General features: G+C 40.8%; 1 protein-coding gene across 1 annotated transcript; it reads left to right on the forward strand.

Annotated features, from left to right (window-relative positions):
• The first annotated feature begins 3,739 nt into the window (after positions 1-3,739).
• LOC139442141 (translation initiation factor IF-2, mitochondrial-like) lies at positions 3,740-27,215 on the forward strand. Its single transcript, XM_071222943.1, has 17 exons — positions 3,740-3,803; positions 5,817-6,062; positions 7,166-7,271; positions 8,257-8,319; positions 9,124-9,238; positions 9,965-10,125; positions 11,213-11,389; positions 12,349-12,398; positions 13,467-13,556; positions 16,694-16,818; positions 17,185-17,263; positions 17,981-18,106; positions 18,654-18,879; positions 20,834-20,971; positions 21,617-21,781; positions 22,776-22,916; positions 24,789-27,215. The coding sequence occupies exons 2-17, from the start codon at positions 5,841-5,843 to the stop codon at positions 24,959-24,961; spliced, it is 2,157 nt and encodes a 718-aa protein (XP_071079044.1). The 5' UTR covers positions 3,740-3,803; positions 5,817-5,840; the 3' UTR covers positions 24,962-27,215.
• Positions 27,216-27,279: the final 64 nt, after the last annotated feature.

Genomic DNA, 27,279 nt, shown 5'->3' on the forward strand with positions numbered 1-27,279 from the left:
AATACTTGAATAATAAGTAGGTACAGGTTGTCCTACAAGCCTAAAAACATGGTGATTCATATCTCCACGTGAATAATACTCATGTAAAAAAAGCCCAGAGCTCGAGATGAAGATTTTAATAGCTCCTTTACAACCATACGCATATCACAAAATGCATTCACTCACTGACCTACGTACCTGTAGCAATAAGTATAATCTATCGACAAGTCACCACACCTGGATACAGTTTCACACTGAGATACGCGTCTAGGTCGGAAATGGATTACATAAGTCTTTTCACCATTTATACACAACCTCCATTTACAGATCCACTGGTGTAGGATATTTAACAGGTGCTGACGGCTTGCTGTGCCAGGAGACAATGAAACAATATCATCGGCATTATGGGTACCGCGACATTAATATAAACAGTGTGGATACCATAGTTAGAGTTCTTAAGTACCACCGCCAGATAATCTATGTGCATGGCAAAAAGAGTAGGCGATAATACGCAACCTTGTTTGACACCTGAGTCAAAAGGGAAAACATTAGTCTGATAATGATTGACCTGCACAGAACACAACACATATTATACCATATAAAAATCCAATTGCTTGTAGTATATTACCAGTGAGACCACACCCAGCAAGTTTACACCATAACAGATCTCTGTTCACAGAATCGAACGCCTTTTTGATATAAAAAAGGCAACAAAAGTAGCTATTTGTAGTGTTTTCTGTTATTTACAATACTGTGAATACTATAGACACGATCAAGACAGGATCTACCCTTTCGAAAGTCGTTTTTCCTAATCGACAAGGAAGTTATTCATTTCTAGTTATTTACAAAGCCGCTGGTTAATAATATCAGCAAATATTTCGATGGTATTGACAGCATAGTTATAGGTCGCTAGCTGAAAGGGTCTTTAGACGGTTCAGGGATAGGTTTTATTATACCATGGTTTCATTTTTATGTCGACCCGTGAAGATCCGGGGTAGAATAGATCTTCAGCAACCCATTTTTGCTGTAACAGGCGATTATGCTTGTCGCAAGAAGTGACTAACGGGATCGGGTGGTCAGGTTCGCTGACTTGGTTGATGCATGTCATCGTATCCCAACTGCGTAGATCGATGCTCATAGTATCAATCACTGGATTGTCTTGTTCAAACTCGATTATTTACAGACCGCCGTAATATGGCTGGAATATTGCTGCGTGCGGCGTTAAACAGACAAACAAACGATTTCTGTCACCTGCCCGGAGTGAAAGCTACGTAATAATCTGTGTAAAGCCCACCCCTTAATTTGAAAATCCTTAGCCGAGTGCCGGTTTACCAGACAGTAGCCAAGCCGACCAGAAACAGCTGTTGCCAATAAAACAGTTAGCCTCTCATTTGTTTGTTATGCTTGTTTTATTGTTTTGCTATATATATATATATATAGTCAGGTGAATGAATGCCTTACTTACTTACTTACTTTGGAGATTTAACGTGCGCTTTCCGACTGATGCGTATTTCGCACACGGGCCCGGCCAGGCCATTTAATGTGTTTCCGAAAGGGGCGAAAGTGGTGTGTGCAACCCAAGAGGGGGCTTTAGGGGTTGCTTATATAGAATTTTGGAATTTTGAGATTTGGAATAGATGCCGTTGGGGTTGGGGAGGAGAACTAAGGGAGCTGGGTATGGTGGATGTTTGTTTGTTTGTTTATGTAATTTTGATTTGGTAGATTATAGTGTTTTTAGATGCGTTTTATTAGTTCCGTTTTGATTAAGAATGCGCCTAAGGCCTTGAAGTTTTCTAGTTTATTTTGTGGGTTTAGTATTGCTTCTAGAGTGAGAGCCTTGTTTAGATTGAGGGTGGTTTGTAATGCGGTTCGATGTGTTAGGTAGTGTGTGCAGTGGATGAGTGCGTGTTCTGGGGTTTCTAGTTGTTTGCAGTGTGGGCAGTTACCTGTGGTATGTTTTTTAATTTTTTTAGATGGTTATTTAGGTTGGTGTGTCCTGTTTGGAGTTAAGTGATTACTCTGTCGATATTTTTGATGGATGGAGAATTTTTGGTTTAGTTAGTGGTTTGCTGAGTACTTTTTTGATTTGGCCATTTGAGTTTAGATAAAGGTTATGCCATTTTTTGGTGATTTTTTGCTTGTTTAGAATGAATGCCATGAGGCAGAGAGCATATATATGTACAGGTAAGGACAACAAAATAATAAGATAATAAAAGGTGGGAAAAAACAAAGGGTAGAAACTAACAAGGGAAGCCAACAGATGATTGGCGCTGATAGGAGATTAGCAATAGATAATGGAAACCAAAACTTTACAGTAATTAGCGCTGAGGGTATGAAAGCCGGTACTGTACGCTCTCTGTCTCATGGCATTCATTCACCTGAAGGCGTAAGCATAAAAAGTTGTGTTCCTCATAATAAAGAAGTTGACATCCATATATTCTCTTCCTCATGTGTGTCACTTCTAAATGCCTTTCAAAGACCTGGAAGCAAATAGGAAATATTTCATGGAAAGAATTCAGACAACCAATGAGTGTAGCACCTTCGGGTTAATCGTGTTGTTTATTTATAATCAGTAGGCAGGGGAACTGGTTAAATCGCAGTGCGGAGACCAACTAATTTTTCATTAAACCCCTTACTTGGACGTCTTTTTTTTCTCGAAATCTGTCGTGTAGCTGTCTTGCCCGGAGTAAGAGGGGGCGTCTCAAAGGGTTAACAAATTTTGATGTTTCATTACATGGACTACATGAGCGTATACATTGATGAACATCACAGTTTATTGTCATTAATTTTGTTTATTACAGTTTCCATATACAAACACACAGTAACTTCGAACCCACCCCCCCACCACACCCGCACACCCGGGTTCCTTCGAAAATGCCAAAATGACCGTAGGGCTTCGATGACAGGATCTGGGGTATATATACGCAAATGGAAATAGTTTTTCACGTTTTAGGATATATTTTTTTATTGAAAGTTAAACATTCCGTCACACTCGGAAATTACTGCATGCGTGATTTAAAAACACACACAACCGACGTACTGTCCCTTTAACACTGCTTTTTTCAATAGTAAATGTCTTAACTTTCAGATCACTAAGAGCAAGTATAAAACGTATTGCGGAGGTGTTTGAATCTTGGAAATTTGAAGAAAGATACGACTCTGGTTCAAGGAATAACTTGATATTACCGTATGTGTCATATCTTGAACTTTAAAAAAGGTATAGAATGCCAATCCTGTAAAAACATATCAAGAGTACGAAATTATTGTAAAATATATAATATCACAATAGACATACAATATCCAAAAACATGCAGATAACAATCGGATGAGGTAGTGATGCCATCTCGGAAGGGATTTTCCGATGTGATGACGAATTTCTCACATGCTACAATGTCATTACATTTGATGTGTAATGATCGAAGCGTGCTTAGAATATATTTCACGAAGTATCAATCTCCTCACAGCGATATCCCGTAAGAGTGTAACGAAGATGTCACGCGCTGGGAAGGAGCTTGCGAAAGTATGACCAAAGGGAGATAATAAAGCAAGATAGTATATTCTTAACGCCACATAAGATAAATACTTTTAAATAAAAACCAATATACATATCAATATACTATAGTTCAAATGTGTTGATCAAATGATATATATTATATATATAAAATATTTTTCTATATTATATTGATAACGAATATGAAAAAAGAAAATCAGCAAACACCATGAAGAAAAAGAATATTAATACGTTTTACTGAAAATATCTCAATATGTCTGCGCCCTTGAAAAACTTGTGCAGATGCCGTCTGCTATTTTATGAAGTTGGGAAAGTGGGTATTTTCGGAAATGTCCACATATCACACACTGTTTCGTTCGTCAGTTGTAATCTGGCTGTTACAACTGAACTATTCCATTATATATTAGTGGAATGTTTTACGATAAGCTCAGTTACGCTTATCATTTTTTGTATGTTGAGTTGTGTATGAGCATGAACCGAGTCATTGATAAATCAAAGACCTACCAGATTATTATTATTATCGATCTGTAAGTAGAGGTGTTCTCCATATCACCTGTAATGGTTCCTGGGATTTAGACCGCTGCATATCGTAGAGTCACAACGATCACTGTGATGAACTCCGTTGCAAGAAATGATCAGCTGATGATTATGCCTTACACTTGCGCATGAAATTCATGGTATAAATATAAACTCATTGAAGACATGTAGCAGTCATCTGGTTAGATTTAGGCAGTATCGAATGAGTGTTGACAGGAAGTATAAAGTATTCTTAAATTTCAAAGCTTTCATAAACCACAAACGTAAGACTGTAGGTGAGGTGAAATGGGTTTTAACGTTGCGTCCAAGATTATTGCACTTATATAGCGACGTGCATGTACGTGTGTGTGTGTTTGTGTGGCTGCTTGTACTAGCCCGGACTGATGTCGATTTATAGTGCTAGCTCGCTGAGATACCATGCTGCAGTTTAACATGAATACTCCACTCAGACACAGTATACTGACTCTGAGCCGACCAGTCCTTGTATTAGCCCCATAATGCCGAGCGCCAGACAGGGTAACAACAAGTACCATCTTTTAACATCTTTTGGTATGACGCGGCAGGGGATCGAACCCAGGACCTTCCGCTCTCTGGCCGGACGCTCTACCACTAGACCACGGAGGCGGTCTCGTAAGACTGTAAATAGTAAATACAATAATCACATAAAATACCCATGATTGTAAATACAGCATTCAGATATCAACATGTATACTGCGATGTTGTAGCTGCTAGAACATTGCTAAAAGTTGCATAAAAATACTCTTGTTCACCTTGTATAAGTTGTTTCGGATCTAGGGTTCTATAAATTTGCGCCTTGATGAAGGCTGTGAAGGGCTGTATTTCCTCTCATGAAGTCTAGAAAGGACAGCCATCAGGATCAGGAAAGCCATAAAATACCTGTTTTTACCAATGATCACACACATAAGACTTACACAAGGACATTAAGTTATGCATGTGGTAATACATGGACATTAACACTCATGGGGATGGTGACTAGAACAAAATATGCATTTGGTTTTGAGAGGATAATTGTTTATTTTTAACATATGTGACCAGGCGAAGAAACTTACAATCTATAGGAAATATGTATAAATGAAAAAAATGTATGCAAACCTTACCACCTAACTCTGTAATGCCAGAGTATGCTACGGTATAGGAGTGAGTAACACTCCACAGAATGTTCTGTGCATCGTCTTCTCTTTGATGAAGTATGTCTCCTACTGGGCAAATGTCATGTCTACATTCAGCTTATCGCATGTCATCTTTGTGACATGCTGTTTTTTCAGTTGGGTGAGATTGTAAGGCAAAAAGACCAAGGTTCCAATATGGGCACATCTCCATCCCACTCAGAATCAAGTATATGGTGCTGGGGACCTTAATTCTTACCTAGCGTAGCCATGGAGATGTTTCTGTGAATAAGTTTAGTGTAGTGAATGTTTGTGTGATAAGGAATTCAAAGGAACTCATGGACATCAGTATATATAAGTGAGATCTTATGACCCGGTGGGGAGTCTGTCAAAATTGGTTCCTGGTGCATGTTTGTTAAGGAGTGGAGCACTGGTTTGCCTGATGAGACTCGATTAATTTACAGTGATAGCTGAAATGCTGTTGATTGTGGATTAAAAAACCCAACCCATTCACTCACCGTACTCATTAACTCTCATGGTGTAAGGTGTATACTTGCAATACGGTATTTAGTGTGTTGAGCAATGATTTTCTTGCCAAAAGGTTGTTTAAATTGGAAAAAATGTTTCCATACATTTACTGGTTGAATACATTATATTTCCAGGTATGGTAACTTAGCAGAGAAACAATGTCGTATCCACAAGCAAGCAGGCTTCTGTTTGCTGGTCCTATACAGAAATGGCGCTTCATGTCATCATGGAAACAATATAGGCATTCGCAAAGGACTGCAAGTATTTTGATACAGAAACAGATACAAACTACTAGACAGTGCCTGTGGTGTCAGTCAGTTTACCTTCATAACTCTCCGGCTCTACATGCTGCAAGGAAAGATAACTCTAAGAAAAAACTGGTAAGTATATCCCTTGCTGTATATTCTGTTTACTTTGTGTACTTTCTGTCATAAAAGTGAAACCATGTGAAGATCTGATTTGGAATTGGCCTTCAGTAACCCATGCTTGTCATAAGTGGCAGCTAACGGGATCAGTTGGTCTGGCGCACTGACTTGGTTCATGCATGTCATCCCTTTGTGGGGTGGGGGGAGACATATTGTTTTTGGCTCGATTCCTGTTGGCGTGAATGTTGGCATTTCCATCCTATTCAGAGCCATAACTTTTGAAAACCATTCAATGTTTTTCAACGAAATTTGGCATATGCCTTACTCATCAGCAGAGCCTTTTGCTATTTTAAATTTTCTCAAAAGTTAATTTGTTTTGGTTTCCATGGAAACAGTTTGAACTCAAACGAGGATAGGGTTAATTTCCAGGCCACAACTTGAAAACCCAGCAACATATATCAAAGAAAGCTTGACTTGTGCCTTTAGCTACTTTGAATTCTTTCAATGGAAACAATTTGGTCTCAAACAACTCATGGCTTCGTTTCCAAGCCATAACTCTCAAATAATGAATATTTTGTATGAAACTATACATGTGCAATGACCAAATGCTCAACTGTTGCCTTTTAATATTTTTCAATTTTTAATTTCTTTTGTTTCCATGGAAACAATTTTGATATAGTCTCAAACAAGTAGTGTTTGTTTCCCACCAAATCTGGACAGCTTATGAATATTTTTCCATGAAATCTTTCCAGTCTATAATTTGCTATTATTGTTTTTTTAATTTGCAAACACATTTACAGTAAGAACTTTAACTATTGATGTCAGTCACTTTATTGTCTGATTGTTTACAGTCTGCCTCCATATAATTGGAATATTGTTGAGTGTTGTTTTCAAAACAACAAACAAACAAGTGGAAGGGCCCGGTTTCGTTTATTATCTTGCCACATGTTTTTGGTCACACATTCCAAGTAAAAGAGATTTTGTTTATTAAGATGTTTGTTTTAACAGAAATATCATTTGAAATATGTTCATCTGTTATGCAGAACTATTATAACATGATGATTCAGTAATTTGTACTACTCATGTAACAGAAAGTAATTCACTATCTATATTCCCAGGTTAAGAGGTTTAAGGTGAACAACAAGGGTGTCAAGTTAAAGGTTGTCACCATCTTTGATGGCATGACTGTGGAGGAACTGGCCCGGGCCATGGACAGAGATTGTGGTGAGGAGCACAGGGTTTTACCTGGACCTACAAAAGTGGGGGGCCAGGGATCCTTCATAATTAAGGGTCCTTGCAAGGCAATATGATGGTCCTGTAAAATAATGAAATGGTGTAGTGCACTGTACATTTTGATAATTACTTTAGAGCCTGGAATGAATCAATGATCATGTGGACAGTAGTCATGATTGAATGATGAAATGACAGAGGCCCAGAACTGCTCTTGATGCACTGTAGATACAGTGAATATTACTGTGTGTCCCTCGGGAAGCAGTGTATTTTCTCCTATTGAATATGGTTGAATATGAAGCCCACCTGTGAAGATCCGGTAGAATGGGTCTTCAGTTACCCATGCTTGCCGTAAGAGACGACTATGCTTGTTGTAAGAGGCGACTAACTGGCTCAGGTGGTCTGGCTTGCAGACTTGGTTGATGCATGTCATCCTATCCCAAAAGGTATATCAATACTCATGATGTCAATCACTGGATTGTTTGGTCCCGACTCGATTATTTACAGACTACCATCATATAGCTTGAGTGTATCGTTAAACAAACAAACAAACAAACAAACAAACAAACAAACAAACAGATACTTAGCTATGGTAGTGAATAGGTCCAAGGTGTATATCATAATAGATTGGAAATATAAATTAATACATGATAATCAAGGATGCCTTCAAGTAAATCTCAGGAAAGTTGGGTGTCATGCATGCTCCTACACTAAGTAGTAAATGATGAAAGTCCATTCATCTGATCTGATCTGTAATTATAATGCATATGTAAACAATAATCAATTATTCTACCTATTTGAATATGAATTTGGCCTAGATGTTCCCTCAGAATCACAGCCTTATCTGACTGTTATTAATTGATTAATATAATTATTAAAATGTTGTGTATGGCCACGTTAACATTGTTTTTATTATGGTTATGTCAGTAGTAATTGCCAAAGCTGAAAGTGTGTAACATTATCTGTTTTTTGTCCTCAGACCACGTGTTTGAAGTGCTGCTTTACACAAAAGGAGGTGATCAATACGACCGTGAGACTTCAGGTATGTTGTAACCAGCATTCCAAGTAACTACCTGCCTGTGAGGCTGTGGCCAGTCATACTTTGTCAGTTCTCTAAGGCAAGTCTATGTCAGCCCATTGCTATGAAGACCTGGGTTAACAACCTATAGTCAAGTCCTGTTAATCGGACATGGCTGGTTGCATATGATTATGTTGGATTAACGAGTATGTCGGATAAACGAAATTAAGTCGTACCAACGTTCATCGGTCATAGTTCGCGAAAGGTTCTTCTGACGTGACCTGTAATGGGATGTCCTAGGCGGTAGCGAGAACTTGTATCTGATTTTAATGAGATTGAGATAATCTAAGCATGTGATTAATCCTGTTTTCTTTATATAAAGCATTAATTGTTTATTGTTAAGCAAAATTTGTCTCTGATCACTGTGTTGGATTAACGAGACTGATTAATGAATGATTTAGGTAATTCATTGCAAATTAGGTGTGTCGGAGTCGGAGTGCGAGACTGTCCGGTCTAAATAGCACTGATTTAATCGGTTCCCATCATTAGTGTCCGATTGTCAGATTAACGAGTGTCGTATTAACGAGACTTGACTGTATATTGGTGACTATAGCAATCTGTTACTTTAATGAAACAAACAACTTTGTCCTGTTCCACAAAGGGATCCTAGCGCAAAGGTGATTGTAACTCCCATACTTAGACAAAGGCTTATGATCATCGTAGTGCTAAGAATGCTTTGTGGAACGGGACAATGGTGTTTGTATCAATATGGTGCAGAGTGTGATGGTGATATGTTCCGGTTTACCACTGTTCATGTTCTTGTTCCAGTTATTGATGATTTTGACATCATAAAAGACATTATCAAGAGATCTGGCATGAAGTATCAGATCGGCAGCAAGGAGAAGAGGCTGAAGGCAAACATGAGCACGGACCTTATCCGACAGTAGGTTCAGTGACCAGCATGGAAACAGGACTAAATTATTTTTATCAGCTTTTCTTTTTTAATCTATGAATGCAACATTTTATTTGCTAGTACCTTTCAGTTTATCAAGAACGGTTTACTTGTCTGAAAACGGTACCAGCATCTATGCTAAGCTTCATATTGAAAGAAGTGTATCCCAACCTATAGACTGTTTTTATTGTTATGTGCTATCCCTCCCAGTAAAATGACCCAGGCCCTGTCCGATAGGCAGTACGTGTGTTCATTGTTGTGAGTCAGTCTGCATCAGCCACTAGTCCTGAAGCCCAAGTCTTGTAAATGTTGTCAGTAAAAGTCAATATATTAGAACTGAGACGAATTTGAATTGATGTCAAGTGACAGTAGAACGGGCTAGCAGAGTAAAACAGTTTTGCTCAGACGTGTTAATGCATATCTCTTTCAAAGATGTCTGCTAAATGATCAAAGGCGCCGAGAGTACTCTATCCTGCGGTAAAGAACACTTCTTAATTATGTCATAATGAGGTTTGAAGTAAATATCAATAATGTGTCAATTTATTTGTCACAGCAAGCTGCGTTTTTTTTAATGAGGGTTTGAAGAGTTTATTCAGGGTCTGCAGCTTGAAAAATGTTTTGGTCCTGATGACAGCCTGGCAATTTTCTTTACTTTAAACACTGCTCCTACATTTGGTCAAGGTGTACTGATGTCACTGCGGTGTCTGTTTGTTCCAGACCGCCTCCTGACCCTGCTCAGTTGGTCCGCAGACATCCTGTGGTGACCATCATGGGGCATGTTGATCATGGGAAGACAACTCTGTTGGACTCACTGCGCAACTCGAAAATTGTTGAGCAGGAGTTCGGAGGAATTACTCAACACATAGGAGCCTTCACAGGTGAGTTTACATAGAGTGTATTAACTAGTAGTCTGGTAAAGGCACTTGTCTCATAGAGTCTTGGAAAGCTCTGTGTTGTTTGCTTTGGTGCAGGATTCTCTGTCAAGTTTTAAAATAACTAGTGTAGCATGGAACAGAATGTTTAGTTAATGTCTCAATGCAGTACAATTTTCTCATGCTTAGGTCTAATTTAAATTTTGCAAAAGTGAAAAAAAATCAAATTGAAAAGGCATGTTTTAGTACAAGAGGATTTTTGAAAATTCATGTTCATTCAAGTCTGATAACATTATTAAATACAATTTCAACTGACCACTGTATGAAAATCTGTGTCACAAGAAAAATAATTTTGTGTGGCATAAAACAAATAGGGCTGTGCAGATTTGTGTCCTTTTGTCAATATTGTTTCTGTCAGGAACTGTTGGCCTTAATCCCCAAATACAGATGTATTTGTAAGTAAAGTGGCAAATGCTGATTTCCCAATCCTTGTACGAGGGGTGTTCAATAAATTTTGCAATGTCAGCTTGTGGCAGGTGTGACACTAGTCATAACATCAGGTTGACAAGTACCATAACAAGTTTCAGGCACAACAATAAGTTAAATGTGATGGCTTCATTCACCTAAGGGTGGTCACAATCATGGATTCTCTCAAACATGAACAATGTGCTTTAATAACTGCCTCATACCTGCACTTTATTAAGCTGACATGTCATGATGTAACTGAAATCTGTTCAAAGCAGTGTCAACATCTTACACACAAAAGTATAAATACAGTAAACTACCACTCATTTTAGTTTGTTATAATTATATATACAGCATATATACTGCAAATGGACAGGACCCCAAAACAGTTCGTTATATCCTTCAGATCATTATCAGTGTGTTCGTTATAAAGTTTATAGTATAATGTATTAGCAAAGATACCATGTGATGTGTTTTTGCTGACCTACTCCTTCCGAAAGACCATACTTTTTTAGATTAATTAATTATAATTTTAACTCCACAAAAACACAGCATTTTATCTACCAAACAACTTAGTTGGTCGTGAGGAAAGAATACATAGTTCATATATGCTGAGTCTTTGTTTCAGTGAAACTTTCAACAGGTGAGTCCATCACGTTTCTGGACACCCCCGGCCATGCTGCCTTCTCCTCGATGCGAGCCAGGGGGGCACAAGTGACGGACATTGTCATCCTGGTGGTGGCTGCGGATGATGGCGTGATGAACCAGACCAAGGAGTCCATACACCATGCCAAGGAGGCCGGTGGTAGGTGTGATTATTTTTCAAAAGAAAAAGTTGTTTCTAGGGTCATTTTGATTTTGTTCTCCTGAAGACAATTCTTAAGAGAAATGGTTATAAAGATTCAAAGAGAGATGTTATGATATCCCAATATTTTTAATAAAATGCAGAATTAGAAAGAATTGTTATCACTTTTGCCAAAAAGGGTGAGAAGATAGTTCTGCCTATTAAATATTAATACACTTTCTAATAATGTGTTTGTTAAGAGGTAAGTTTATAGTTTTTCATACATTTTGAGGTGGCTGTAAACATGTATGTGATTGATGTTACAAAATTTTAACATCAAGCACAAATGCAGCAGTTACTAAAATTGTTTGGAATACGTTATTAGGTCTACTAAAGTCCATGGTGCAAACTGTGAGTGCTTTTGCAGTATATACAAAATGTTTAGGTGCATTATGTACCAATCATAACTGTTGGAAGTTGTTTACATTTTCTTAATTTTGAATGGATTATCAACTCTAGTCAGTATTCACCCTGATGTTATCCTTTCATAGATAAGACCACCTCTGTGGTCTAGGGGTAGAGTGTCCGCCCAGAGAGCGGAAGGTCCGGGGTTCGATCCCAGGTCGCTTCATACCAAAAGACGTTAAAAGATGGTACTTGTTGTTACCCTGTCTGGCGCTCGGCATTAAGGGGATAAAACAAGGACTGATCGGCTTTGAGTCAGTATACTGTGTCTGAGTGGGGTATTCATGTTAAACTGCGGCATGGCATCTCAGTGGGCTAGCACTATAAATCGGCATCAGTCCGGACTAGTACAGGCAGCCACACAAACACACACACGTACATGCACGTGGCTATATAAGTGCAATAATCCCAATTTCACCTCACCTCACCTCACCTCACCTCACCTCACCTCACCTCACCTCAGATCCTATGACTCATAAACATGTGACCTCACTGATGTGTGTACTGTGTTTCAGTTCCAATCATAGTGGCAATAAACAAGGTGGACAAGCCCGAGGCTGACATTGTAAGTGTAAAGTCAGGAGTCCCTGTACCAGCACCTTGTGTGTAGGGAGAGCAGATGTGGTTGCAGTATTATCTCATTTGATAATGCTACCATTGATCAACTGTTGAAACCCAGTTCTCCCTTGTTTGGTGTGAAAACCAGCTAATTAGGACTGGGTGATGACAGTATGTGGCTGACAGTGTGCCATCATATCCCATCGACGTGGGATTGTTGGCAGGCAGTTCGGATTTATATTGAATATTGCTGTGTGCAGTGTAGGACAAGTCATAACTCATGGAAAGGACACATCCGTTTGTAATTAGAGACAACATCACATGAAGGACCACTACCTGACAGTTGCATGTCTCTTTTGAAGATCCGGGTTAGAATTGATTGTCAGCAACCCATGCTTGTAGTAAGTTGCGACTAACAGGATCGGTTGGTCAGGCTTTCTGACTTGGTTGATGCATGTCATCATATCCCAATTGCGTAGATAGATGCTTATGATGTCAATAACTGTAGTGTCTGGTCCAGACTCGATTATTTACAGACTGCCATCATACAACCCATGCTTGCCGTAGAAGGTGACTATGCTTGTCATAAGAGGCGACTAACAGGATCAGTTGGTCAGGCTCTCTGACTTGGTTGATGCATGCCATCATATCCCAATTGCGTAGATAGATGCTTATGATGTCAATAACTGTAGTGTCTGGTCCAGACTCGATTATTTACAGACTGCCATCATACAACCCATGCTTGCCGTAGAAGGTGACTATGCTTGTCAAAAGAGGTGACTAACAGGATCGGTTGGTCAGACTCGCTGACTTGGTTGATGCATGTCATTGAATCCCAAACCAGTTGCATGTACTGATAGTTATTACATTTTTGTGTCATTTCTGTGAATTGATACAAAATTGAATTCTAAAGTGTTGTTATCTTCATATTTTGTGACAGGACAAATACGTTTCAAAAAGCAGTCATCCTTTGAAACTGGGGACATTTTAACCTTGATATACCTTTATATATTTCTTATATTTTTTACCCTGTAAGATCTTTGAATATTGACATGACTGTTGCTGTGTGTTACAGGAAAGGACAAAGAACATGTTGCTGGAGCAACAGCTAGTCCTTGAGGACTTCCAGGGGGATGTGCAGGCCGTCCCCATCTCAGCACTGAAGGTAGGTAACTCACCTAGATACAGGCCGTCCCCATCTCAGCACTGAAGGTAGGTAACTCACCTAGATACAGGCCGTCCCCATCTCAGCACTGAAGGTAGGTAACTAACCTAGATACAGGCCGTCCCCATCTCAGCACTGAAGGTAGGTAACTCACCTAGATACAGGCCGTCCCCATCTCAGCACTGAAGGTAGGTAACTCACCTAGATACAGGCCGTCCCCATCTCAGCACTGAAGGTAGGTAGACTACCTAGATACAGGCCGTCCCCATCTCAGCACTGAAGGTAGGTAACTCACCTAGATACAGGCCGTCCCCATCTCAGCACTGAAGGTAGGTAGACTACCTAGATACAGGCCGTCCCCATCTCAGCACTGAAGGTAGGTAGACTACCTAGATACAGGCCGTCCCCATCTCAGCACTGAAGGTAGGTAACTCACCTAGATACAGGCCGTCCCCATCTCAGCACTGAAGGTAGGTAACTCACCTAGATACAGGCCGTCCCCATCTCAGCACTGAAGGTAGGTAGACTACCTAGATACAGGCCGTCCCCATCTCAGCACTGAAGGTAGGTAACTCACCTAGATACAGGCCGTCCCCATCTCAGCACTGAAGGTAGGTAACTCACCTAGATACAGGCCGTCCCCATCTCAGCACTGAAGGTAGGTAACTCACCTAGATACAGGCCATCCCCATCCAGCACTGAAGGTAGGTAGACTACCTAGATACAGGCCGTCCCCATCTCAGCACTGAAGGTAGGTAACTCACCTAGATACAGGCCATCCGCATCTCAGCACTGAAGGTAGGTAACTCATCTAGATACAGGTCATCCCCATCTCAGCACTGAAGGTAGGTAGACTACCTAGATACAGGCCGTCCCCATCTCAGCACTGAAGGTAGGTAACTCACCTAGATACAGGTCATCCCCATCTCAGCACTGAAGGTAGGTAGACTACCTAGATACAGGCCGTCCCCATCTCAGCACTGAAGGTAGGTAACTCATCTAGATACAGGCCCTCCCCATCTCAGCACTGAAGGTAGGTAACTCACCTAGATACAGGCCGTCCCCATCTCAGCACTGAAGGTAGGTAACTCACCTAGATACAGGCCGTCCCCATCTCAGCACTGAAGGTAGGTAGACTACCTAGATACAGGCCGTCCCCATCTCAGCACTGAAGGTAGGTAACTCACCTAGATACAGGCCGTCCCCATCTCAGCACTGAAGGTAGGTAACTCACCTAGATACAGGCCGTCCCCATCTCAGCACTGAAGGTAGGTAGACTACCTAGATACAGGCCGTCCCCATCTCAGCACTGAAGGTAGGTAACTCACCTAGATACAGGCCGTCCCCATCTCAGCACTGAAGGTAGGTAACTCACCTAGATACAGGCCATCCCCATCCAGCACTGAAGGTAGGTAGACTACCTAGATACAGGCCGTCCCCATCTCAGCACTGAAGGTAGGTAACTCACCTAGATACAGGCCATCCCCATCCAGCACTGAAGGTAGGTAGACTACCTAGATACAGGCCGTCCCCATCTCAGCACTGAAGGTAGGTAACTCACCTAGATACAGGCCGTCCCCATCTCAGCACTGAAGGTAGGTAACTCACCTAGATACAGGCCATCCCCATCCAGCACTGAAGGTAGGTAGACTACCTAGATACAGGCCGTCCCCATCTCAGCACTGAAGGTAGGTAACTCACCTAGATACAGGCCATCCGCATCTCAGCACTGAAGGTAGGTAACTCATCTAGATACAGGTCATCCCCATCTCAGCACTGAAGGTAGGTAGACTACCTAGATACAGGCCGTCCCCATCTCAGCACTGAAGGTAGGTAACTCACCTAGATACAGGTCATCCCCATCTCAGCACTGAAGGTAGGTAGACTACCTAGATACAGGCCGTCCCCATCTCAGCACTGAAGGTAGGTAACTCATCTAGATACAGGCCCTCCCCATCTCAGCACTGAAGGTAGGTAACTCACCTAGATACAGGCCGTCCCCATCTCAGCACTGAAGGTAGGTAACTCACCTAGATACAGGCCGTCCCCATCTCAGCACTGAAGGTAGGTAGACTACCTAGATATAGGCCGTCCCCATCTCAGCACTGAAGGTAGGTAACTCACCTAGATACAGGCCGTCCCCATCTCAGCACTGAAGGTAGGTAACTCACCTAGATACAGGCCGTCCCCATCTCAGCACTGAAGGTAGGTAACTCACCTAGATACAGGCCATCCCCATCCAGCACTGAAGGTAGGTAGACTACCTAGATACAGGCCGTCCCCATCTCAGCACTGAAGGTAGGTAACTCACCTAGATACAGGCCATCCGCATCTCAGCACTGAAGGTAGGTAACTCATCTAGATACAGGTCATCCCCATCTCAGCACTGAAGGTAGGTAGACTACCTAGATACAGGCCGTCCCCATCTCAGCACTGAAGGTAGGTAACTCACCTAGATACAGGTCATCCCCATCTCAGCACTGAAGGTAGGTAGACTACCTAGATACAGGCCGTCCCCATCTCAGCACTGAAGGTAGGTAACTCATCTAGATACAGGCCGTCCCCATCTCAGCACTGAAGGTAGGTAGACTACCTAGATACAGGCCGTCCCCATCTCAGCACTGAAGGTAGGTAACTCATCCAGATACAGGCCGTCCCCATCTCAGCGCTGAAGGTAGGTAACTCATCTAGATACAGGCCGTCCCCATCTCAGCACTGAAGGTAGGTAACTCATCTAGATACAGGTAGAACTTTTATTGTAATTCAGAAAAGTGGACACATAAAATTTTGATGGATTTTGTGTTTGAATATTTAGCCATTAAGAATTAGAAATAATTGATTGGCGGGGTATCAAGACCAGAAAGCACCAAATAATTCAAAAGCATTAAATCTTAGACCAGACATAGACCAACTGTGATTCAGTGTTAAAGAAATTGTTTCAATTTAGACACACGAGAACATTCAAGTCTTTGAAATTTTGTTCCCACTAGGAAAGTGCAATGAACATAGTAGGCGTAACTTTGTGTTGGTTCTGAAATAAGGTTTTGAATGATTGAAGGTATTGAAAATGCTGAGTTGGAAAGATGTTGGTTCACATGGTCTCTGGTATTAACAACACTTATTCTTGATTGTTTCAGAGAACAAATTTGGATTTACTGCAAGAAGCAATTGTAACACAGGCTGAACTGATGGAATTGAAGGCTGACCCCAAGGGGCTGGTGGAGGGGAGTGTCATCGAAGCCATGACGGATCCAGGCAGGGGGTGAGTAATGACATCAGTCTGTCCCCACAGGGGCTGGTGGAGGGGAGTGTCATCGAAGCCATGACGGATTCAGGCAGGGGGTGAGTGATGACATCAGTCTGTCCCACAGGGGCTGGTGGAGGGGAGCATCATGGAATCCGTGATGCATCAAAAAGGCAATGACAGAAGGTGTAGGTGTGGTGTTGACAATGTAGTTAGTGTGTGACGAGCCTACTTCAAGGGTCTGTGAAGAAGGACCTTCTTCAGACATGACAGAAAGGTCTGGTTGTAAGATATTAGATCCGAAACAGGGCAGGATTAAACCATAGACTGATTCCATGTCCCTTTCAGCTTGTAACCTCACCTGTCACAATGTTTCCCTTCCAGGAAACTTGCCACAGTCGTCATACAGCGGGGAACACTGAAGAGGGGAGACCTGTTGCTAGCTGGCACAACCTGGGCCAAGGTGAGGCTAGAAAAGACTTCCTACTACTTCCACCCACATAAGGGGGAGGCCAATCATTTAATATTTAGTCTTAATGTTAGAAACACCATTACTTTCCTTTCACTATTTTCCCCTGCAAAGAGGAGCCAAATAACATGTTTGGACAAAACAAATTTCAAGCTTTTTCTGGAGCTCCTCCATCATATGGACAGTCCTGTATTTGATGTCTCTTGATCTTTACACCTTTCAGCATCAAAATGACAGTGGTCAAAGTATGACCAGGGCCTTTATTTGTCCACAGCAATGGGAAACTTCATAAATATAATGATTTGGGGTTTTTATGTTGAAAATATGCCATTTACCAGCCACACTTACCTGCAACACCATCAGTGAATGAGATTGTGTATGATTCTGTGTATAGCCCGCAGGTCCCAATCAGGTGTAGGTAAGCGACATTGATGGCGGAGAGTAGTTTGATGGGTGACTGCGTTTGGCAGCTGACCCCTCAGACTTTCTAGGTTTTAGTCCTGCTGCACACTGAAGGACATGTAGCACATGTGGTGTCTCCCTGGGCAAGTGACTTTGTTCGAAATATGCCCAGCAGTGAATTGGTACTTGGTAGGATGAGATGGTAATGTCAGCCTTAACCTTCTAGTGCATCACAGGCAGCTTGGGCGCTATACTCCCCAGGGAGCTGAGAATGAAATACACATAAGCTGTAACTTCTCTTGTGTGCAGGTCCGAGGTATGTTTGATGACCAGGGCCGACCCCTGCAGGAAGCGCCCCCTGCTACTCCGGTGCAAATCATAGGTTGGAAGGATCTGCCTTCGGCCGGAGATGAAGTTTTTCAAGTTGAAAATATGGTGAGTTTTCCCAGGTGCCTTGATATTAGGTGACGCTTGATCTCAGCATGAGGCTTTTGGTTGTCTTCTTCTAGTTTTTTGGTAGAAGAAGTTCTGAACTCTGTATGCTTAATTTATTTGTTATCTCTGTATGCTTAATTTATCGGTTATCTCTGTATGCTTAATTTATCAGGTATCTCTGGATGAGAAATTTGTCAGGTATCTCTGTATGAGAAATTCATCAGGTATCTCTGTATAAGTAAATTATCGGTTATCCCTGTATGGTGTAATTTATCAGGTATCTCTGTGTGAGTAATTTATCGGTTATCTCTGTATACTTAATTTATCAGGTATCTCTTGTCAATCACTCTTCTCACATTTAGCTAATACTGTGTTATAACTGAAGTAATGTTCAAAGTGGCACAAATGAAACCAGCTCAGTTACCGGTCATAGGAAATCACTTTTAAATGCTTATGAATCTATCCACACCCAAGAGTATGTGTAGCGTTATCAGTTGTAGGACAGTGGCATAAATAGTTGTGTTTGCTATTCCTCTGGTTTCTGCAGCAAGTCTTGAAGGATGCCTTACAGTGGAGAATTGAGCAGGAGACGCTGAAGAAGATTGATGAGAACCAGGTTGTGATTGATGAGAAGAGATCTCAACACGATGTTGTGTACAAGCAGAAGGTTCAGCTGAGGAGGGAGAGTGGACGCAAGTACGCCACAAGCTCCCAGAAACAGAAGGAAACAATCATTGGATATGAGGGGCCGCAGCTGTCACTGGTCCTTAAGGGTGAGTAACATGGTATATGAGGGGCCGCAGCTGTCACTGGTCCTTAAGGGTGAGTAACATGGTATATGAGGGCCGCAGCTGTCACTGGTCCTTAAGGGTGAGTAACATAGTATATGAGGGCGGCAGGTGTCACTGGTCCTTAAGGGTGAGTAACATAGTATATGAGGGGCACAGGTGTCATTGGTCCTTCAGGGTGAGTAACATGGTATATGAGGGCGGCAGGTGTCACTGGTCCTTAAGGGTGAGTAACATAGTATATGAGGGCGGCAGGTGTCACTGGTCCTTAAGGGTGAGTAACATAGTATATGAGGGCGGCAGGTGTCACTGGTCCTTAAGGGTGAGTAACATAGTATATGAGGGCGGCAGGTGTCACTGGTCCTTCAGGGTGAGTAACATGGTATATGAGGGCGGCAGGTGTCACTGGTCCTTAAGGGTGAGTAACATAGTATATGAGGGCGGCAGGTGTCACTGGTCCTTAAGGGTGAGTAACATAGTATATGAGGGCGGCAGGTGTCACTGGTCCTTAAGGGTGAGTAACATAGTATATGAGGGGCACAGGTGTCACTGGTCCTTAATGGTGAGTAACATGGTATATGAGGGCTGCAGCTGTCACTGGTCCTTAAGGGTGAGTAACATAGTATATGAGGGCCGCAGCTGTCACTGGTCCTTAAGGGTGAGTAACATGATATGTGAGGGCTGCAGGTGTCACTGGTCCTTAAGGGTGAGTAACATGATATGTGAGGGCCGCAGGTGTCACTGGTCCTTAAATCGGGTTCTCTGTGTTTGACCTGCTGTGCAGTTTCTGTGATCGGGATGGTTCCCAGTCTACCTGGTGGTTTATTGGGGGTCTGCCTACTTGTCCATCACCTATTGTTATATGTACAAATTCACTCAAGCATGGTGACTGGCAAGACAATTGGGAATTAAAAGGAGGCATCTCACTTTTGACACAACTCCTTGGGGAACTATATTCACGTACACTTTACTGAGTGAAAAAATTTAACTTATATATCAATGAGTGAGTGAACATATTAATCATTTAGTACGATTTGGGCTATAAAAGGGATTACAGACAAGGAACGGTATTCCAATGTGGCACACGTGCAGGTTGATTTTACAGTTTATTCCCAAGTCTAAGAGGGGTCCTCACTTGGCTTTTCCTGGATACAAGTTCATGATAAAGACCAGAACTCAACTTTCTATTCACTGGAAGAGTTCCCAAAGAAGATGCCAAACCACCATTAACACCAAAGATGACTTTGTCACAAAGCACAATAACATGTCACTGAGCAGTGGGTCGACGTCAACATATCATCTCGAGGGGTGGTATCCAAATCTGTACAGATTCTTTGAGATACTGCAGGTTGAGCAGGATAATACTGTGATCACATATCACAATCCAGTTAATTTGATGCCATCCAAGAAGAAGTATTGAAATCTAGACCATGCCCTTAAGAGGGAAAAGAGACTTCTGGACAGCCAGAAACCAGTGAACGATTATTACAATGCTGTTTCACATGTAGTTGAACTGTAATTAGATTATTTAAATGTCAGATGCGAAGGATAAATGTAGTTATTGTGTATTTTTGTGTCGCAAATCATTATATATGTGTTACAAGCTGCACACACAGCTGCAGGACAAGTAAAAATTCACCGTTTATTACTCCCAAACAGTATGTTAGTAATAAAATGCTTGTTACAGATAGTAAATTGTTTTTTTAATTATTCACAATATCAAGATCAAAGGTGACATTTCATCCGCTCAACAATGTATGCAATGTTGTCATGTTTGTAGGATTACCAGAGATAGCAGAAACTGTATATGTATAGCTGCTAAGAATCACATATTGGCCAATGAAAACTTTTGTCACACATTCCTGACCATTATCCACTAAATAGGATGTTAAGCTGGAGCAAATATTCATCATGTCACATAAACATGTTGTAATTCCAGCTGACGTGGATGGTTCCCTGGAAGCCATACTCGACACTCTGGACACATTCCACTCCAAGAAATGTCGCCTGGACTTGATCCATTACGGCGTCGGGAACGTGACGGAAACAGATGTACAGCTGGCTGAAAACTTCAGTGGTAAGTTCAACCAGTTCAGTTTCACTTGAGAAAATTTGGCATCAAGTTGGGCAATTTTAGTTGTTTGTCTGACAATTCCAATGATAAGTTTCAATAATATCTGACAATTCACTGGTAAATCAGTCACTTCATTAAAAAGGGATATAACTAGGATTCCTTAGACAGCTTCCAGCTCTTGGCAGGTAAATTGTGAAAAAATATTATTTTGTTCAAGACAAGTCTAATAGTGTCAATGATATTTGACAATTCACTGATAAATCAGTCACTTCATTGAAAAGGGATATGTCTAGGATTCCATAGACAGCTCTTGGCAGGTAAATTGTGAACAAATATAATTTTGTTCAAAATTGGGATTTTTCTTCAAATCCATATTTTCATGAATTCAGGGGTATTTTACCATAATATAAATTATTGATCATTGTGTTCAATAAGTATTAATGCCGTTTTCTCTTTATTGGTCCTATTGTCAGTGAAATATAGGGTACGTTTACGAAGCCATATTTAAACATTGTTTGTAACTATAACAACAATTTGGGAATGTTTACTGACGTTTGCTGCAGTCTTGGGGCCTCTAAGCAGGTCTAGATAGATTCCTGCAACTACACTGGAAACTCTGACACTAAAACGGTGCCTATCATTTTGCAGGAGAGATATTTTGCTTCAACGTCAAGACACCCGAGTCAGTTGCCAAAGTGGCGCGGTCCAAGTCAATACCCATCAAGATGCACAATGTCATCTACAACCTGTTTGACAACCTGCTGGACAGTCTTTCTGCTAGACTCCCTCATGTGGAGGAGGAGGAGGTTTTAGGTAACACTGCTGTGTTTAAAGTCCACTAGATAGGAAACCCTTTAAAGATCCGGGTTGGAATTGATCTTCAGAAACACATGCTTGTCATAAGAGGCCACTAATGCAATCAGGTGGTGACTTGGTTGATGCATGTCATATCTCAGTTTCGTAGATCGATGCACATGATATCATTCACTGGATTGTCTAGTTCAGACTTGATTATTCACAGACTGTCTTGATTTTGCTGGAATAGCTCTGAATGTGGCGTTACACAACAAACAAAACAAGCCAAGGAGATAGGGAGCTGTACCACTGGGACACATTCAGAAGGTCACCAGTGCCACGTGGTTGTCGTGCAAGGAAACTAACATGAAAACCATGTGCTGTTGAGTTGTGGTAGTACTTTGATGGGTGTTTTCTTTTAGGGTTGGGTTAATGTGGCCTGGACTGGTGTAGAACCATTCAACATCCCATAATTTGAAAGGGGCTAGGTGTTGGGAAATCGACACTCCTTTGGTGATTCAAGTTGTTACAGATCCTCTTTGTTAGTCTGACGTTTCAAATTGTATTATGCAGAGAGATATAGCAGTTAATGTGAGATTACACAGCGACAGTGTCTCTTTTCCATAAATAACGCTATTAATTATATAGAAATCACACCAGAATGTGGACCAATCACTCTTTCACCAGGTTGAATGCCCATGTTATGGCATTGAGTCCAAGTTTTGTTCTGAATACAGTAAGCTATGTTTATACCAAACTCATGGGGACCACTAATTTTATTTTGTTATAACTGTAGTTCGTTATAAGTATCATATGTAAGTACAATAATTTTGAAGTTGTTATCCATAAAATTGTGTCTATTGGTACCTTGTCATCCGTCAACTTCTAAGTAATGCCTATCAAACAATCCAATACTTTTGAACATGATGTTAAACGCCATTTCATCTCACCTCTTCTCACATCAAAGTGACATTTGGTGAAACCACAGCTCAGTGTATCAGAACTGTTTCAGGGGAAGCCGAGGTGAAGAGTGTGTTCGAGGTGACAGCCAGGAAGAAAAAGATACCTGTTGCCGGGTGTCGCTGTATAAAAGGAGCCCTCCATAGGAAGCAAGGGTTCAAGGTCATACGCAGTAATGAAGTCATTTATAATGGTAAGTAACGTTGATGATGTTATGTGAGTGACTTTCACACGAAACAGGTTTAATTCCCTTCTTGGATACAAGCCCATTTCTGGTGTTCCCCGCCGTGATATTGCTAAAAGCGGCGTAAAACCATACTCACTCACTCACTCTTGGATACAACACAGGAAGCTTCACCTTGCTGTCCCTGTTCTGATATTGCAAGAGCAGCACAATAAGGAAGTAAGCTTACTGTGTTTTGAAATTGGAGGTAGTCTAACTGTATATATGGTACCTCTTATTTTAATTTGGAACCAAGCCTTTTTGTGACTGATGATCATGAGATCCTGACACAGTGGTTTGTGTGTGTTTTCGTTAATTTTGTTTGTGTGGAAGAAATAGATTTCTTCCTGTTTCATAAGCGGTTGTTCTAATATTGAATGTAAACAATTCTAATTCACCAGCCATTGTTATATGCATCTATGCATAGGCTATAGATAGATTGATGTTTTCATGTGCAATGTTTTGTGTAAAATGGAATGTTGATTTTGAGGTATTGAATGGAATAAGATACCTGATACCAATCAGAATCAGAATCCAGTGGCATTGTAGAATGCAATCTGTGTCACTATGTCTGGGTGGTTGCAATTGTGTGTCATTGTGACCTGGTGGTGTGGATTGTTCATGTTCAAGCAGTTGAGAACTGGTTTGCCTGATTTAGAATCAGTTATTTACAGATCACCATGATATACAGGCAGTAGCTGGAATATTGCGTAAAACAACATTCACTCTCTCACTCCCTCTCTTAGCCATTTTTATGTCAAGCTGGTTTCTGAGAGTAGGTCATGGCAGGTGAAAGACCACATTTACGGCTCCGAATGTTGTTGTAGTAGTAGGTTTAACTATTGCACTCAGCAATATTCCAGCTGTATACGGCAGTCTGTAAATAATAGAGCCTGGATCATACAATCCAGTGATTGATGTCATGAGCATCTATCCACGCAATTGGGATACGATGACATGCATCAACCACGTCAGTGAGTCTGACCAACCGATCCCGTTAGTCGCCTCTTATGACAAGCATAGTCGCCTTTAACGGCAAGCATGGGTTGCTGAAGACCTATTCTACTAGTATTAGTATAGTAGAAGTACTATTAGTATAGTAGTAGTAGTAGTAGTAGTAGTAGTAGTAAAATAAAAATAATTTCAACATTATCTATTTTTCTTATTTCTTTATCTCCTGCTAAGATCTCACTAATCTGGACGTTTGTCTATGTTAGGATTAAATTTTGGACAGATTTAGGGCTGTAATTATTCACCGATACCTATGATATCATCGATACTTAGGTACACACAATACTTGAGCTGTCAGTTTGTGAGAATGCGATGTGCGATAAATAGAACAGCATCTAATAGAGTTACCTCCCGTTATGGCAGAAGTAGCATAGTGGCAGAACACAAGGACGTGGTAGCTGAGGACGTGCTGACTGAAAGTTACATTTAATAACCATCCCTTCATTTAAAACTGTTTTGTTCTTGTGGTTTTCTTTGTTAAAGTTTTTGAGATAACAATCAATAGATGTATGAAGAAAGAGGTACTGGAGCTGTATTTCAGTGATTTCATCATTTCTTACTATTTTATGTAGTGTATCATGATACCAGTAGTATCGTCAGTCTGTATCAAGATACCAGTGGTATCGTCAGTCTGTATCATGATACCAGTAGTATCGTCAGTCTGTATCATGATACTAGTAGTATCGTCAGTCCGTATTGCGATACCAGGCAATATTCAGCTTTAGACAGATTCCACTTCACTGAAATTCATCTCTGTCAAATTTGTTTACTGTTTGCCATCTTAAGGCCAATTCTATAGAACTTATCATGCTGCCATGATCGTTATTCCAGGAGAAATTGCAAGCTTGAAGCACTTCAAGGAGGAGGTGGATAATGTGAAGACAGACATGATGTGTGGAATAAGCCTTGAAGACCCGTCTCTCACCTTCCAGGCCGGCGATGTCATCCAGTGTGTACAGATCAAACACGTGCAACAAGACATTGATTGGCAACCAGAGTTTTGACAATAGGCTGGCTGTAGACATTTTGTTTTACCACATTATTCACGAAATGCATCCTCTAAATACGTGAATACTTGACATATGCAATTTTAAATATTTTCTACCTAATCAGGTTTGTTTTCGACATCATAGTTTCTGGACTTATAAAAACAAATACTTTATGCTCTGCATACATTTCAATGATTTCTCAGATTTTGTGGTGATTTTTATACTGAGCCTATTTATGATGGACAGCGTCGATGGCATTGGTTGATACTTATTTTTAACATTATCCCTTCCGAGGTTCACACATTTATCCAGCAATGCTGGAGTGCCTGGATTCCACTGGTGTGGTAGGCTTCCTCGTTGTGGTGTAAAAAGTTCTCCACAGCAGTAATGATGTCATCATCATCTGCATAATGCTTGCCTGACAGTTCTTTCTTCAAGCTTGGGAAGAGGTGGAAATCTGAGTTCAGAACCACAGTCACACTTTGTGGCCTCAGAAACAACAGACTTGTGTGCATTTGCAAGAGTGAATATTATCCTACCCTATTTTCTCTCCTGGGGATGAAATTCTCTTGTGTCAGGATGATTCTCCCTAGTGAATTTGAACCCATACCAGTGTGGCACTAAGGTAGGATACTATACTCTAGAGTAAAATATCCCCCAGGATAATATTTAGGTAGGATATAATCCTTGCTTACACATTGTCCTTTGGAACAACACGCCTTTAATGAGTTTTTCACGACATTCAGCCTTAAGTTTCTCATGCAGTTGCCAAAGCAGGTTAGCATAATATTGGCCATTAATGGTCTGACCATTTTGGGAGGTGGTCCACCAGTAGGATTCCTTTGGAAACCTAGAGAACCGAAGCTGTCTTCTTACCAGGCCTTCTTCAAGATGTTTCCACAGTTTTTACTATTGTTTTGGCTCTGGCTGATAGTGGTGAACCCATTTCTCATGAAAGATGATGAACCTGGAGTATTTCTGATCAGGAGTCAGAAGCCTTGGAAATCAGCATCTTGAAACTTTTGTCATGCCCTCTTCATTCCTCAGATGAGAGGTGCCTTCTGCACTGACTGTGTAATGTGTGGTGAGTTGTTGATCATCCGTAAACATTTCATGTATTTTATCAACATTTTTTTAGATGTAGCAATTGAAGGTCTGACTGAACCTGAACCATCTCCGAGGCTCTCTCTTCCCCTCTTGAGAATTTGAGTCCTGAAGACCTTGACCTTTGTCAGTTTCTGTGTAATGTCATCATGCACGTGTCCACTGTTGTCCTGTTTGTAATATGTCATCACTCATCAAGTGTTCAAATGTGTAGTTAATGTGATGAATGAACTTGGCGAGCAATATTTATCTAAAGAGTAGTCCTCAAATCAGCCATTGCTGTGTTGTAAACAACGTGTTTTATGGACACATTAGCAGGATACCCGATAACACACAGCACACATAAATTATTTCTTCATTCATCATCAAGTTGAATGATTGGATCGCATGATATGTTAACTAACAGTCCATTTGACAATCACTGTTTAGATGAAAGTTGTGTCAAAGTCTCAAGAGTTTCAATGAAGTGATAGTCTTGTCCTGTGCCTCTTTGGACTTTCCTTACAAACCATGATTAAACTGAAATACTTTTGGAAGCACCATTAAACGCAGTATGACTCCTTCAGTATTTACAACTAATAGTTCACAGTCTGTTTGTTTTCAAACTGTTAATTTTGCAATTATTGCTTTAGTGACCCCACACCACAAATTTATGATATTTGTCTAAAGTGGAACCAGTTAGGCATGAATCATAAAGACACACATGCTTATGTGAATAAGTTTCTTTGTCTGTCATATCCAGCATACATATAGAGAATCTCACAGGAGTGACCTTTGATATCAAACATGTCAACACAACTTGATAAAAGTGGAAAAACTATGAGTCTTGCCGAGGCTTTTTCAGTTTGTTGACAGTAATAAGCAGTGTAAATGTTAAAAGTACTGCAAACAGCTTCAGTAGCAGAGCCATTAGTGATGTCATTTGATTGTGACGTAACCAATGATGTCACAATTGTCTGCAAAGCATTGTGATGCAATTTCTACAATGTACATATCGCTTGATCTCATCAAAGCGATATCTCCTGCGGGAGCCAGTTTTGTACGATAAACAGCAGTGTATCTTCAGCCATTTCTCCAGGTGGTTGAAGTAATCACATGATAACATGATAAAGTACACTTTTATTATTTATTTGCCCGACTGAGGTATTTTGATTAGAAAAATGAAACAAGAAAATAATCTCTGACAAATGTTACATATATACTGTAAAAATATTAAATAAATTAAATAT

The sequence above is a fragment of the Haliotis cracherodii genome, unplaced genomic scaffold, assembly GCF_022045235.1.
Source record: "Haliotis cracherodii isolate W230 unplaced genomic scaffold, xgHalCrac1.p SCAF_5, whole genome shotgun sequence".
NCBI lineage: Eukaryota > Metazoa > Mollusca > Gastropoda > Lepetellida > Haliotidae > Haliotis > Haliotis cracherodii.